Raw genomic sequence first — 14158 nt, 5'->3', positions numbered from 1 at the left:
AGAGTTACAAAATGAGCATTTTCCATATAAACAAGTAAATTCTGATATGGATTATATTCTTACTGCAGTAATTTTTTATTTTAAGATAGAGAAATTAATGACTATAGAATTATTTTTCCTCAAATGGTTATTAACCTTTCCTCCTGAGTTATTGTAGTTACAGGTTAAATACATTTCCTGCTATCAAAAAGTGAAATAATAAACAGACAATAAAAAAAAAATCTGTAATGCTAGTAATACATGATAACTCAGTAAAATCAATAATTTTTGGTAGTAGATTTTAGCAAGGATAGACACAAATAAAATAACGAAGTATAAGAAATAAATATTATAGAAACATTTACAAAAAAAAAAAAATCATAATAGTATGAATGAATGTTCTCTATCATTGTTAAGAAAATAAGTGTACCAACTGTATCTAATTCTTGTTAATTATGAAGATATTTTAAAGCTTTGGTTTCTAATGAATTGTTTTATCATCATTTTCTAATCAATACTCCACCTGCTTTGTGATAGTAGTTTAGATTTTTAAGCTAACTTTTCATGTTTAATCTAAACTGTCAATAGTGATACTAATAATTTTTTTATCAGTAGTTAGAAAATCAAAGAAAATTATGTTGTTATGATTCTGTAATGACTTTGGTGTAAATTTTGATACTAAGTCACTTTTTCAAATCATATTGACAAGATTACTGCTGAATCTAGGAAACACCAGGGTCTACTACTTTGAGTTAATCACCCCCTCCAAACAACAACACCATCTTGCAGTTATACCTCATCATTGTTCATCCAGTAAGTGTATACTATTCCATGATCTGAAATTTCAAGAGGACACCAGTGATAAAATTGAAACAATCTATAGAAAATTGTTTTCTGATGTATATAATTGTGATCTTGCAAAATGATTTCTGATCTAAGAGGGTGATTAAAAGCATTAGAGAATCATGACTGTTAAGGAAAGAGATCTGGAGGATTTAACATTTGCTTATAAGGTTGTCCATGTATTGTCCATTCAGAAGTTAGTAACAGGGTCCCTCATGTGATTAACAGAAGATTTAACTTATTTTGTTATATGCAGTATGGTTGAGTGGCTCGTTAGGAGAGTTTTGAGACATTTAATACAACTTTATTTTTGTTTTTACAAAACCCTAGCTCTTTTTATCTTCAAGAATAGTGTAGAATCTTTGTTTGCTGATACCAATTTATTATTAGATGATAAACTATAAGGAGAAACAAAACTAAAGTACAAACTTATAGTTTTAGTTATTAGAGAGTGATTTTTATAAATCAATGTATAATAATGAAGAATTGTAAAGATATATTAAGTAATAATCAATATTCCAATCAATATTGGACCTGCTTTGTGATAATAGTTTAGACGTTTAGGTAACTTTTAGTTTAGTTTAGACTTTTTAGATGTTTTTTGACTTTAAAGCTAACATTTCATGTTTAATCTGTACAAGTGATATTGATAATTTTTTTATCAATAGTTGGTTTTACTTTTACTATTATTGTTAAATTATATATTTTCTTTCAGTTGAAGAAGTTTACAATACATATGTGTTGGATTCTGATTATGAAACATGGAGTTTATTATTACACTGTGCTGAGAAATCTCGTAGTCCTCGTTACTTATCAAGTTTCATCATGTCAAGAACTATAAGGTTACCGCCAAATGTGATTTCATTTTTAAGAGATAAGTTGCCACAGTATGATATTGATCTCGAGTACATGTTTCCGATGACTCAACATCATTGCACATCTCCTAATAATAATCTACATTATGCATCTTCAAAAAAATCTTCATCTTCTTCATTCACTTCAAAGAAACATCCTTTCAAGCATTCTCATCCAAGATCTGAAATTTTAAATTAATAAATATGAATGAATATCACAAAGTAATATTTATTACTATTATTTTATAATTTATAATATACTCTTTTATTAATGTATTAATACAGTATTTAATATGCTCAATTCTTTTTTTGACAAATATTTTAAATATTTTACTAAAAATTAAGTAAATTATTAAAATATTACATGATCTTTTTTCTTTTATAAATTATTTTGATTTAAATAAAAATTAATATTCTAAAACTTTAACAAAAATTTGGGTATTTGTTTATGACAAACATTTTTTTTAAACTAGTAAAATTTTAATTTTAAATAATATATTATGGGCATTATTCAAATTGCACTAAGGAGTTTACATAGCGAGACTAAAGAAAACTTGGTAAGATTTTATTAAGCCAACTGTTAACCAAGATTGAAGTTAGAAACTAATAAACATGATGGGGAGAAGATGAAACATTATTGTTAAGATTACCCTTTGTATATAAACTCACAAAATAAATGCTGATATCTATTGAAATATATGTTTACAAAAGATATAAAAACAGGAATATATCATTCATGATGTACAAACAGAATTCCATTAAAGAAAGCTAGACTACAGTTAGTTATGATTGTTTTTGTTGAATAGTTTTAACAATAAAAAAGAATCTCAGATTGTATTGTACAGATAATCAATGTAATGATGTCATTAGAGCATTTAACTAGTAATAGTATTAGTAAATGTAACAGTAAGCTAGAGAATTTTCACCATAGGTAGCAGCTCCAAATTTATCCTTGCCACCCCCACTACATCTAGACTGTTGATCATACTGGAACCTTTCTTCTTTGAAACAGATTTTTAATTTGCAATGTTAAGCCATGTAAGCTGTATGTATACAGACACTTCAGACTGTAACCTGATATATACAAGATAAACACTACCATAAGTCAGGAAGAACAAGAATAGATCCAAAAAGGGTGATGACAGGATTAAAAATCAATTCCAACAACTTCAGAAACAAAATACCAAATCCATTGCTTTTCAACAGTTATATTATATCCAGCATTACTTTCTAATCAGTATTCTGCCAAGATCTAAAGAATTCTCCAACACATATCAGTTAAACTGAATGCCACAAATATTTCAAAATACTTAATTAAATTGTGCCAAATTTTTAAATTTTTTTCATTATTGAAAACTGTCTTTAATATTCTAATTGTTAAATGCATTTTCCTGTAAGAATATTCCTGGGAGAATCTTCTCAGCAGATCCTCCTTGAATAAACAAATCAAAGTAACATGGTAGGCATCATCCTGAAAATACATGAATTTCATTAACAATTCTTTTTTTTTTTAACAAATGATAGAATTCCACATGATAATTTTCAATCAGTTATTTTATTTGATTCTACAAGGTTTGACATACTTTGTAGATACACAAAAGATTAATTATTGCTGAAAATAATGCCAAACACTTATATGGAATGGAATCCAAGAGCCAAGACAATTTAAACGTCTTGTTCATTATATTTTAAACCATTATACATACTTTTATTGTTATTTTATAATATTTTTTTCTTTGTTAGATAAAAAAGAAATCCCTTTTGGCACGTTGGAAGGTGGAGGTAGATTTCAACAGTGCTAAGTAGGGGATAAAAAAGATTTCCACCTTAAAATGAAGAAAAACTTCAAATTTACTCAATATGACAATGGTTGCATATGAAAAAGTTTCACATGTTTAGCATATGACAAGCCCCCATCTTACAATTCATTTTGGTCATTCCTTGCTGTAAGGATTGGTCATATGAAAAATTGTTTCCGACAAAAGTTTTGTTTATTGTTTAGAGGACTAATAACCACTTTAAAATGATTTGATACTGTGCCAATTAAGGAAGGTATGATTTTTTTGTCTTCAAAACCCAATTTTTTCCACCTCCTGGGCCAGTAGTTGGTGATATCAAAAAACTTTATTTACAAAAAGGATAGGCTTTATCCAAAGAATAGTAGGGATTTTAAATGAATTTGATATTTTATTTAATAAGAAAGTTATAACAATATTTTGTTTTTTCAAAAAAGGACCCCATTTCCACCTCCCATGGTCCGATTTTGGCCGTTAACAAACTCACCAAAATTTTGGGACGAATTATTTTTAAGGAAGAATTTGAAAGTGATTAGTGCAAAATTATGGCAGTTATTGTGTCCACAAGTAAGTGAAATCTATATATGTATATAATATATATATATATATATATAAATGTATATATAAACTTTTGAGCTGACGGTGGTTTTGGGATCTGGGGGATGTGAAATACAAAGACATGTCAAAATTTTTCGGAAGTCAAATCATGGTACCATTAAAATAGGTAGATTTTTTAATGAAATCTACCTAAATGTGTACATGAGAGAATATACTTTTATTGTAGATTCATTTGTTTGAAAAATTATGGTATATAAGAAAAATTTTGATGATGTAATTTTAGTAATTATTTCAAAGGCTCATTTTATTGTATGTATATTAAATCCCTTAATCATAAGATTTAAAGTGACCTGACATAAGACAAATTCATTCCAACAGTTGAATAGCTATTATTAAAAATAACAAGGATCTCATACCAAACTAAAAAGAAAAATGAAGAATAAAGTGGAATGAATGCCTTCTTCATTGATTCAAATACCAGAGTGGTAGCATACTAGCCTTTCATCCAGAGGTCCTGGGTCGAATACTGGTCAGGCATGTCAATTTTCATATACTACAAAAATTTATAATAAAAGCTTCAAGCTTATGTAGCGATATCATCTCAAGCAAAAAAAAAAAAAAAATACACCATAACATATCATCCTGCCTACTTTACTGAAATGCAGATATTCAGCTGTAAAAGTCATACCATCATTGTGTTCACTGCTGGTACTGGCTGTATTTTGACCATCATTAATTCTTGAGAAATCAGTATGATTAGTAAACTTGCATCTCAGATTCTTTACAAAGATAAGAGAGATGATATAAAAGGAGTGCACTTATTGTTGCTAACAAAATATAAATGCAATTAGTAATGACACATGTTTATTTGAAGAGTCTATTTAATAATACAGATAAATACGTACGTGTATGTATAATTTTTATTTCTTATTATATTTTATCATGACTATTCTCATGTCATGTGTTACATCATTTCATGGTACAGTTATATATGTAAGATCAGATAAGATGGGTCTTTTTTTTTCATCCTTTTTTAACCACACTAGGGCAACCGGTAACCCCCTGAAAGACGTTGCTTCGGTTGGCCTAATGTGACGCGGCGATGACTAACCATCCCCCATCAGCAGTGTCCTTCCCACTGGACAATCACCCATCGGGGTCTCTACTGGCTCACCGAAACGTTGCGACCTCCGCTTCTGGATGCCGCAACGCCCCTCCCCAGAAGAGCTACCCTTCCTGGCCCTACCTCTAGTCGGGGTCCAAGTATGCCGGAACGCATACCACCCCCGATCCTTGCGCGCCCACCCCTCATACCTCGAGGGTCTTTCATGCATCATCAGTGTACCCCGACCTGTCCACTCTTGCGGGTGTCCAGGCCAGAGTAACCTCTGCAAGACAGCTGCCTCCCTGGCCCTACACGGTTCCGCGCTTCGACCCCTCTGGCTACATCATCTTTTTAGCCAGCTTCCCGTTTTTTTTTTTTTTTCTTTTGTTTTAAAACACCGCACCACTAAACAATTACAAATAGACATTATGTCGTCCTAATCACCATGTGCGCTCGTACACAGTAAACATATAAAAAAACAAATAAACACATATGTAAATACATCTCGTCCTGGTTGACCCGGCATCGGTGTTATTCCCCCCAGTCCCGAGCCTCCCTTTCCTTAGTCTGGAGGATTCTCCTCACGCAGGCACTAACCCTGTCCCACTGGCTACGCCCCCGTAGCATGTAGCTCACCAGAGTCGTCGGGGTCAGATGACCAACCCCTGCCAACCGTCTGACCCCTATCCACCGATGGCATTGGAAAAAAGTGTGCTCTGGTGAGTCCTCCTCTGCGCAGTAGAGACAGGTCGGCGAATCGCGAATTCTAAACCGAGCGAAATACGTCCCGAACTCTCCGTGACCGGAGAGGAGTTGAGTAAGATAGTAGTCCACCTCCCCAAAACCCCTCCGGACCCATGTCGTTAAGTTGGGTATTAGGACCCTCGTCCAGCTGCCTGTCTGTGACGCATCCCACTCAGCCTGCCATCTCTGCAGTGTAGTCCTTCTCGCCTCCGCCTTAGGTGTTCCTTCATACACCTGCGTGAGTTCCTCCGCTCGCAGGTGAATTGGGGGGACACCCGCTATCACCTCCGCCGCCTTTTCCGACACAGTCCGGTAGGCAGATGTTATCTTCAGGTTTGCGCGGCGCTGCAGCGAAGCAAGTCGTCGAACGTTCCTGTTGACCTGCAGCGCCTTGCGCCATACCGGTACCGCGTACAGCATTATTGACTGGGCGACCGAGAGGAGTACCCTCCGCTTGCTCGCCCGCGGCCCCTCTCGCCTTGAAAGAATCTTGTCCAGGTCAACCAGCACCTTCCCAGCCTTTTCGGCCACCTTCTGAACGTGGAGGGTGAAGCGCCCAGATCGATCCAGCCACACCCCCAGGTATTTGGCGCTCCTGGAATCTACCACTTCGTGGCCATCGACCTGGACCTTCAACCTCCTAATTCGCCTCCTCCCGACTAGGGCCACCACATCCGTCTTCTGCGGGGCAAGCCAAAGTCGTCTGTCTGCGAGCCATGCGCTGATCCTGCCAACTGCCTCATTGGCCGTCTCTTCCACCTGACGTTCAGTGTCCCCGGCAACCAGCAGGGCAGCATCGTCAGCGTACGCGACCACCTGTGAGTCCCCTGGCAAAGCCAGTCTCAGGAGGCCGTCGTACGCCACGTTCCATAGGAGGGGACCCAGCACCGATCCTTGAGGTACCCCCCCGCACATCTCAAACTGCTCCCTGTCTTCCTCGGTATCGACATAGACCTTCCGATCATGGAGGTAGTTGTTAACGATTGCCAGGAGACCGTCGCTTATCCCTTTCCTCCGCAGCTCCCCCAGGATAACGCTCCAGGGGAGGCTGTTGAAAGCGTTCTGAACGTCAAGAAGGACAACCAACGGGATCCTCCTTGTTCTCCATGTTCCAGCCGCCCTATTGTTTCGCCACTCCAAAACGTGCTTGATGGCGTCCAGAGTGGACCTTCCTTTCCGAAAGCCGTACTGATTGGGAGAGAGTCCCCCCGCCGCCTCCAGTTCATCATGGAGTCGCTCAGCAATCAGCCTCTCATATAGTTTGCCCAAGACATTGAGCAAACATATGGGGCGATATGTAGTGACCTCTCCAGGCTGTGCCTTAGGTTTTGGCAACAGCACCAGCCTGGCGTCTTTCCAACAGCAGGGGAAATCTCCCCTCTCCAACAGGGTGTTCATCAGTTCCAGTACGGCTCCTCGGTGTCTATCAACCAGGCATTTCACTAGTGCAGCAGGAATCCCATCCGGGCCCGGGCTCTTCTTGATGTTAATTCTGCCCGCGGCCCATCGGAGCTCTTCCACGGAGAATCTCGGCGCATGGCCCCCAGGCATGTCCTCCCAATCCTCCTCCCTGATCGTAAAAAGCGTCGCGACTGCCCTTAGTGACTGTGCTCTCGATAGCCTGGGGAGGCGCCTACCAAATCTCTTCATGATGATCTGATATGCTCTCCCCCAGGGGTCCGTGCCTATATGTTCCAATAATTTCCTCCATTCCTCCTTCTTGGCCAACCTGATCGCCTCCCTGAGGCATCTTTTGGCCGACCGATATTCTGCCTCGAAGATTTCTAGTTCCTCCGGGCCGGTCGTCGCCCTTCTCTTGGCCCTCGTTAGATTCCGCCTCTTCCTCGTGGCCTCCCTTCTTAGGGAAGCGATGTCAGCCGACCACCAGTAGGAGGACGCGGTGGCTCTCCTAGGCAGTCGCGAGGCCTTCTCGCACTCTCTGATCAGCGCTGATGTTACCGCTTCAGGGGTCAGAGGATTGGTCACACCTTCTCCCATCATAGCGTCATCGACTGCCCGCAGAAGTTGACCCTCCGTGAGTTTCCATTTCCTTAAGGGGGGCGGGTGGCGTGGCCTATCGTCAGTGACCACAAATACGATCGCCCTGTGGTCACTGCCGAACTCCTCTTCACTGACGGCTCAACTCTCCACCCTGTCAGCAGTATCAGCTGTCACCACCGTGATATCTATCACAGACCCCTCTCCTCTGCCCACGAAGGTTCGGACCGCCGGTTCGTTCAGGACCACCAAATCCAGCGACGCTAGGAGCGCAGCTAATGCATACCCCCTGACTGTCGATCTTGTTCCTCCCAGCTCAGCGCACTCGGCGTTGAAGTCCCCTGCTGCCACTACGGGTTTCCTGGAGTTCCGTACCAGCCGCTCCAGCTCTCCGAGCACGTCATGAAACCTGTCCATGCCGCTATTCGGAGAGATGTAGGCTGAGATGAGAAGCCGGTCTGTAAGTTCTACGGCCACCCATCCCGAGCCTACCGAGATTCCTAGTGCATACCTACCCGACACAACGCCGATTGCCGCGTCTCCATCCCTGTCCGTCAGCCACTTCTCCGACGCCGTTGTTTTTGCATTCGGTTCCGCGACAAAGGCGAAGTCTATACCCTGAGCCAGTGAGGTTTGCCATAGGAGGTCCTGCACCGCCGCGCTCCTGTTGGCGTTGAGTTGTATGCACCGCATCACTTAGCGCATACACCACTCCCCGTCCTGTGTCCAGCCTTTCCACAGTCGAGGCACTTCGCCGGCGCTGTGCATTCAAATCGCTTGTGCCCGATGGCGCCACAGTTAAAACAGTTCTGGGTGCGATCGGTACCCGTACAGTTGGCGGCCACATGACCGCTCGCCCAACATTTGTAGCAGTGAGCGTCCTGTCTACGTAGATCAACTCGGCAGGACTGCCAGCCCACCAGTAGCCGTCCTGTAGCAACCACCTTTTTAGCCTTGACGTGCGGCAGGATCACAGTCGCAATGCGGGAGTTCCCAAACGCCGTCCTGATCGACGAGACCCTAGCCGTCGAATCCGTCCCTAGGACCTGCTGGATTGCATATAGGATTTCTTCTCCACACGCAGCGGCATCCAGGTCTTTGACAGTAATTGCCACCGGTCTGGTGGCCGCGTTCCTCTCCATCACCTTCACGAGAGGTGCCGCCGCTGCTACCTTTTGTGTCAGCATGGGTACTACCTTATCTGCCTCCTTGACACGTACCCTGATCTCCTGACCTCGGCCTTGCCTGACTGAGAGAATGCTCGGGGCGAACTCCCTTCCCACCGATGACTTCACCGTTTGCAGGAGATCTGCATATGTAGTCCCTTCTTGCCGCATGACCACCGTAACCGCCTTCGGACCCTGCGGGGGGCCGTCCGTCCTCGCTGCTCCCCTCCCGAACAAGTGAAGCGACGTTTTGATGCCTCTCCTGACGGACCAGAACTCCGCCACTTTTTTAACCAAGGTCCCCATGTGATCATTAGTCGACACCAAAACCACCGGCTGGGTTTCCGCCTTCGTCAGCCTGTTCATCCCCTTGATCAGGCCGTCCACCGCCATCCGTCCTTCGCCGGAGATTAAAGGCACGTAGGTAGGTGCGTCACCTTGCACCTCCTCGTCTTCACCAACGATGTCCATCGACGACACCTCTTTCATTAGGAGACCAGCCCTCAGCTTCCCCTTTCGAAGCCTGGCGAACGCTCCTGGAGCCTGGGAGCCGACGTGTTGGGCATATCGTCCCTGCATATCGCCATCTGCATTCACAATATAGACCTTTGGTGTTGCCTCTACCTCTGCCGGAGGGCCGGCCTTGCCTTCCACCATTGTGAACATATCCTTTTCCCACTTCCTGTCCACCACATTCTTCAAATCTTCCACGGAACCCTCACGGAGGACTACCCTGACGTCAAAGTCTTCTTCTTCGACCGTTTGGGTTCCGATTGTCGCTGTTAGTTTTGGGTGCGAGTTCTCATAGAGTGCCTGCACCACTGCCGCCAAATCCTCCGCCTTGTCTCTGATTCTGTATACGCTGTCCTTAATTTCTTTTTTGGTGTTTACATTGCGTCGTACCAATGCTACTAGAGTATTTACCTCATCTAGCAGACTGTCTAGATCTGTTCCTTCAGATGCATCTTCTTCACTGCTACTAGTAGCCTCCAGTCTTCTTTTAGCCGGGCGTGCTCCCGTCTCTTCATGCTCCATGGAGCAGGTCCCTCGAGCGCCCACCGGAGACCTAACCGTCTTTCTGCTCCGCGCTGGTGGTAATTCCTCCTCCATAATCCACTCTTGTGATGTGTCCGGACACGACATCACGAATCCAACCGCGTCTCTTTGGAAAAGGTACGTTTACTAACTGCAATCGCCTGTAACCCAGCTAATTCCACTTCACGCCGCTGGAAGCTCTGCCCCCGCTACCACCCGAACTCTGGGTGGAGTCTAAACGAGCTGAACTAATCGATTGACTAACTAATTCCAACTCACGCCGCTGGAAGATCCGCCACCACTGTCTCCCGGACTCTGGATGTAGTCTAGCCGAGCCGAACTAATCGATAGTCTTGAAAAAAAAAAATAAATAAATAAATAAACAAATACAACAATTACTTAACCTAGGTAAACACAAAACCCAAATAATTCAAAAACTGACGGCCAATTCGCCCCAAAATTAATTTTTATACTTCAAATAACAAATCTTATAAATTAAAAACACTCCAATATCGCTAAACTATGTTTAAAAATACTCCACTGTTTGCCGCCACGCGGCCACCGTTTTTAACACCAAAATACTTATATCTCGGCTATTTATAGACGGATTTTCAAAATTCTTTCACTAACACACACAGTTTACACTAAATTTAACTACAACACACACCAAAAAACACAACCATAACAATAACTCGCACAAATAAAGAACAACACTGGAGCACACAAATGGCGACCAGCCAGCCTCGAGTTCCGTACTCGACTAGATAAGATGGGTCTGGATAAACAAAAAGTCACTATAATTTTGAATTATCATGTATGCTTTTGAGATCACAATAACTGTGAAGTGTAAAATAACTAACTTATTTTTTAAAAAAAACATTTTCATATAGTTATTAATAAAAAATTCAAACTTTTCTTAAAATAAAATCAGTTTTGAAGAAAATTTGGTTAGGCTTACAATACAGTTACCATATTGCTCATATTTCTTCAACTGAGGAATGGGTTAGTTCAGTTTGTTATTGTGGCTAAAACAGTTTATGTACAAGATTACATGCATTTAAATGATGGATCTATTATGTTATGATAATAAGAAGATAGGCCAATATTTATCTAATATTACCTTTGGGTGCATAAAAAAAAAAAAAATAGACAACCTAGGTTTTAATCATTATTTCTTAATTTTTTTCATTTTATCTATCCATTTAATTTTCTCCAATCTCCTCCATTCCCATGTTTCAAATCCTTCTGATCATTTTACTTTCCTGGCATCATATGGCAAGTCAGGAGGACCGAATCACCAAATGACCATTATACGCATGGTATTTTTCCTGATTTGAGAAGTATGCAGGCATATTACACATTTTCTTTCTGAAAATGGTGCTTTTTGAGATAGGTTGGCCAGATCTGGTTTGATTAATTCAGGGTTGTGTCCAGAGTGTAGGTCCATTGATGATGTGTGCCATATCGTATATGTCTGCCCAGGTATGAAGCTGAACGTACTAAAGTAGCTAGAGAGCTTCGAAGGATCAATTCTGGTTTTGATCTGCAAGTTAATTGAAAAACCGAAAGGAAATGGAACATAGTTGCTGACTTTCTTAGATTCTTAGTCCTGCGGAGGATGGCTGAGAGAGTCTGGTGCTGTTATAGATGTCTAGATAGAGTAACAACCTAGGTGGTTAGGGGTTCACTTGGGTGCTTACATCGCCAAGATAGGCGGCGTTTTGGCATTGAGCTCGGGTTGGTTGAGATATTCACCGTTAGGATGAAAATGAAGAACTCAGTGAAGGAGCTGTGGTGTGGGAGGATGTATGCATTGACCTCACTCCTGAAAACGGATCAGAGAAGAGTTTTCATTAGAGGCTTATTAAATTTGTGAATCTGTTTCTTAATATTTAAGTAATTCAACAGGACTTTGAGCAAGTTGAATTGTAAGACAAAATTGTCACTGTTGCGATCAACACGTGATGGTATCACGGTGGAGCTCCTTGTTCGCACCCTGCCTGTAATTCTTGGCCCGTTGACTAGGGTATTCAATAGGTGTTTGTTTGCCGGGTATTTCCCGGCTTGCTGGAAGCGTGGAATCTTGAAGCTGTTGTTCAAGGGTGGCGACAAGGACCCCACCGTTAGTTCTTCTTACCGTCCTCTGACGCTCTTACCAGTTGTTGGAAAACTTTTCGAGAAGATACTTTACCTCCGCATTAATAGTAGGCTTACTTTGAATCACATGCTGATGGACGACCAGTATGGCTTTAGACCCGGTAAGAGTACAGAGGATGTGATTATTAGGGTCCTGGATCTGGCTTCAGGCAGTGAGTGCAAGTATGTACTCGGTGTCTTTTTGGACATATCCGGGGCATTTAATAACTTGTGGTGACCCTCTGCCTTGTTTCAACTGCAGAAGCGTGGTTGCACGCAGGAAGAAATTAAGACTCTCTCGAGTTATTTCAGCGACAGAACTGTTGTTCTTCGTGACGGCAGTTCGCAAGTAGGAAAGACCCTGTCAAAAGGATGTCCACAGGTCAGTGTATTAGGTCCACTCGTCTGGACCATCGAGTTTGACTCTCTCATGCGGCTGCACTTGCCTGGTGGCTGTCGCGTCGTGGCTTATGCCGACGATGGGCTGCTGCTGGTTGAGGGTAGTTCGCGTGCTGAGATCGAGCTCAGAGCGGCACAGGCATGTAGGGTTTTGGGGTTGTGGAGTCTTCAGCATAAGATGGTTTTCAGTGCGGAGAAAACCACTATGATGTTTTTGAAGGGCCGTTTAGCTGCAACTCGCCATCCGCGGGTTGTGATGGACGGTCGTTCAATTAGGTATGTCACCTTTCAGAAATATCTGAGTGTTATCCTTGATGAGAGGCTTCTCTTCAAGGAGCACCTCCAGTATGTGGCGTTGAAGGCAATTGATGCTTTCTTCGGCGTCCGTAGAGTGGTCAATCCCGATTGGGGGTTGAATTTCCGTACGATGCGGATTCTTTATAAAGGCGTTTGTGAGGCCATTATGTTGTACGCTGCGCTCGTCTGGGCTCATCGTTTGCGGTACCAATGTTATAGGGACATTCTATTACGAGCCCAGCGTCTTCTTTTGTTAGCGGTTGTCGGTGGTTACAGGACTGTCTCGCGAGAGGCAGTAACTGCGATCGCGGGCATCAAACCTGTGGATATTTCGGCTACGGAACGTAGCCAGCGGTATGTTGCAAAGAAGGGAGGCCTTTTTACTGCTGGGCGTATGCGTGAGATCGAAGACCAAGGTTTCGACTCTTGGCAAGATAGGTGGAATACTTCTTTGACTGGTCGTTATACGCATGGTATATTTCCCGATGTTAGAGAGTTGCAAGCGATTAGCTGGGTATCCCCCAATCGGCATACCACTCAGTTCCTCTCAGGACATGGTGCCTTTAGGGATAAATTGGCAAAGTTTAGGTTGGTTGATTCCGGCTTCTGTCCGGACTGTAGGGTCGATGACACCGTGGACCATGTCCTTCACATATGTCCCCGGTACGAAGCTGAACGTACCAGAGTTGCTAGGGAACTCGAGAGAGTAGATTCTATTTTGGATCTACGAGTCAACTGGAGGACTCATAGCGAATAGTTGCTGGCTTCCTTCGCTTCCTCGCCCTGAGCAGGGCTGCCGAAGGGATCTAGTAGGTTATAGGAACCTGGGTGGCTAGGGACCGCCTGGGCAGCTGACTGGCCGAAGGTAGGCGCTTAAGGCAGCGTGCCTCGGTTAGATGTATTGGTGGTATGTATTCAATCATGCTGTCGGCAGAGTTGCGGCCGTTGTCGGCGGGCGGGATTATTCTTGACCGGTGGGTGCGGTCGCGCTCCGACGGAGGCACTAATGAGCTAATGACACTGTCGGCGGGGCTTCTCTGGGTACTGCTTTGGTGGTATGCAGGGGAGTCTTGGCGGCGGTCTGCGAAAGATGGTGAATGTCACGCGGGACTCCGTGATGGCGCTGTGCGAGAGTAGGCGTTAATTCTCCTCTCCCGGGCAGACCGGAACGGAGTCAGATAGAAACTCATTTGAGTATTAAGCGGGGTTCTTAAGGGAACTAGGTCTAAATTTCGATGTATAAAACTT

General features: G+C 42.7%; 1 protein-coding gene across 1 annotated transcript in view; it reads left to right on the top strand.

The window, feature by feature from the left end:
* The window catches only part of LOC142319434 (apolipoprotein D-like), a 46649-nt gene extending 44610 nt beyond the window's left edge, over positions 1 to 2039 (top strand). Inside the window, exon 3 of the mRNA XM_075356714.1 lies at positions 1538 to 2039. Coding sequence (XP_075212829.1) covers positions 1538 to 1875 — 338 coding nt within the window. The 3' untranslated portion in view covers positions 1876 to 2039. The remainder of the gene's footprint in view (positions 1 to 1537) is intronic.
* The last annotated feature ends 12119 nt before the right edge of the window (positions 2040 to 14158 follow it).

Source organism: Lycorma delicatula, chromosome 1 (genome assembly GCF_047948215.1).
Source record: "Lycorma delicatula isolate Av1 chromosome 1, ASM4794821v1, whole genome shotgun sequence".
NCBI classification, from domain to species: Eukaryota; Metazoa; Arthropoda; class Insecta; order Hemiptera; family Fulgoridae; genus Lycorma; species Lycorma delicatula.
Note: the sequence above shows the minus strand (reverse complement) of the source record. Positions and strands in the feature narration are given on the sequence as shown.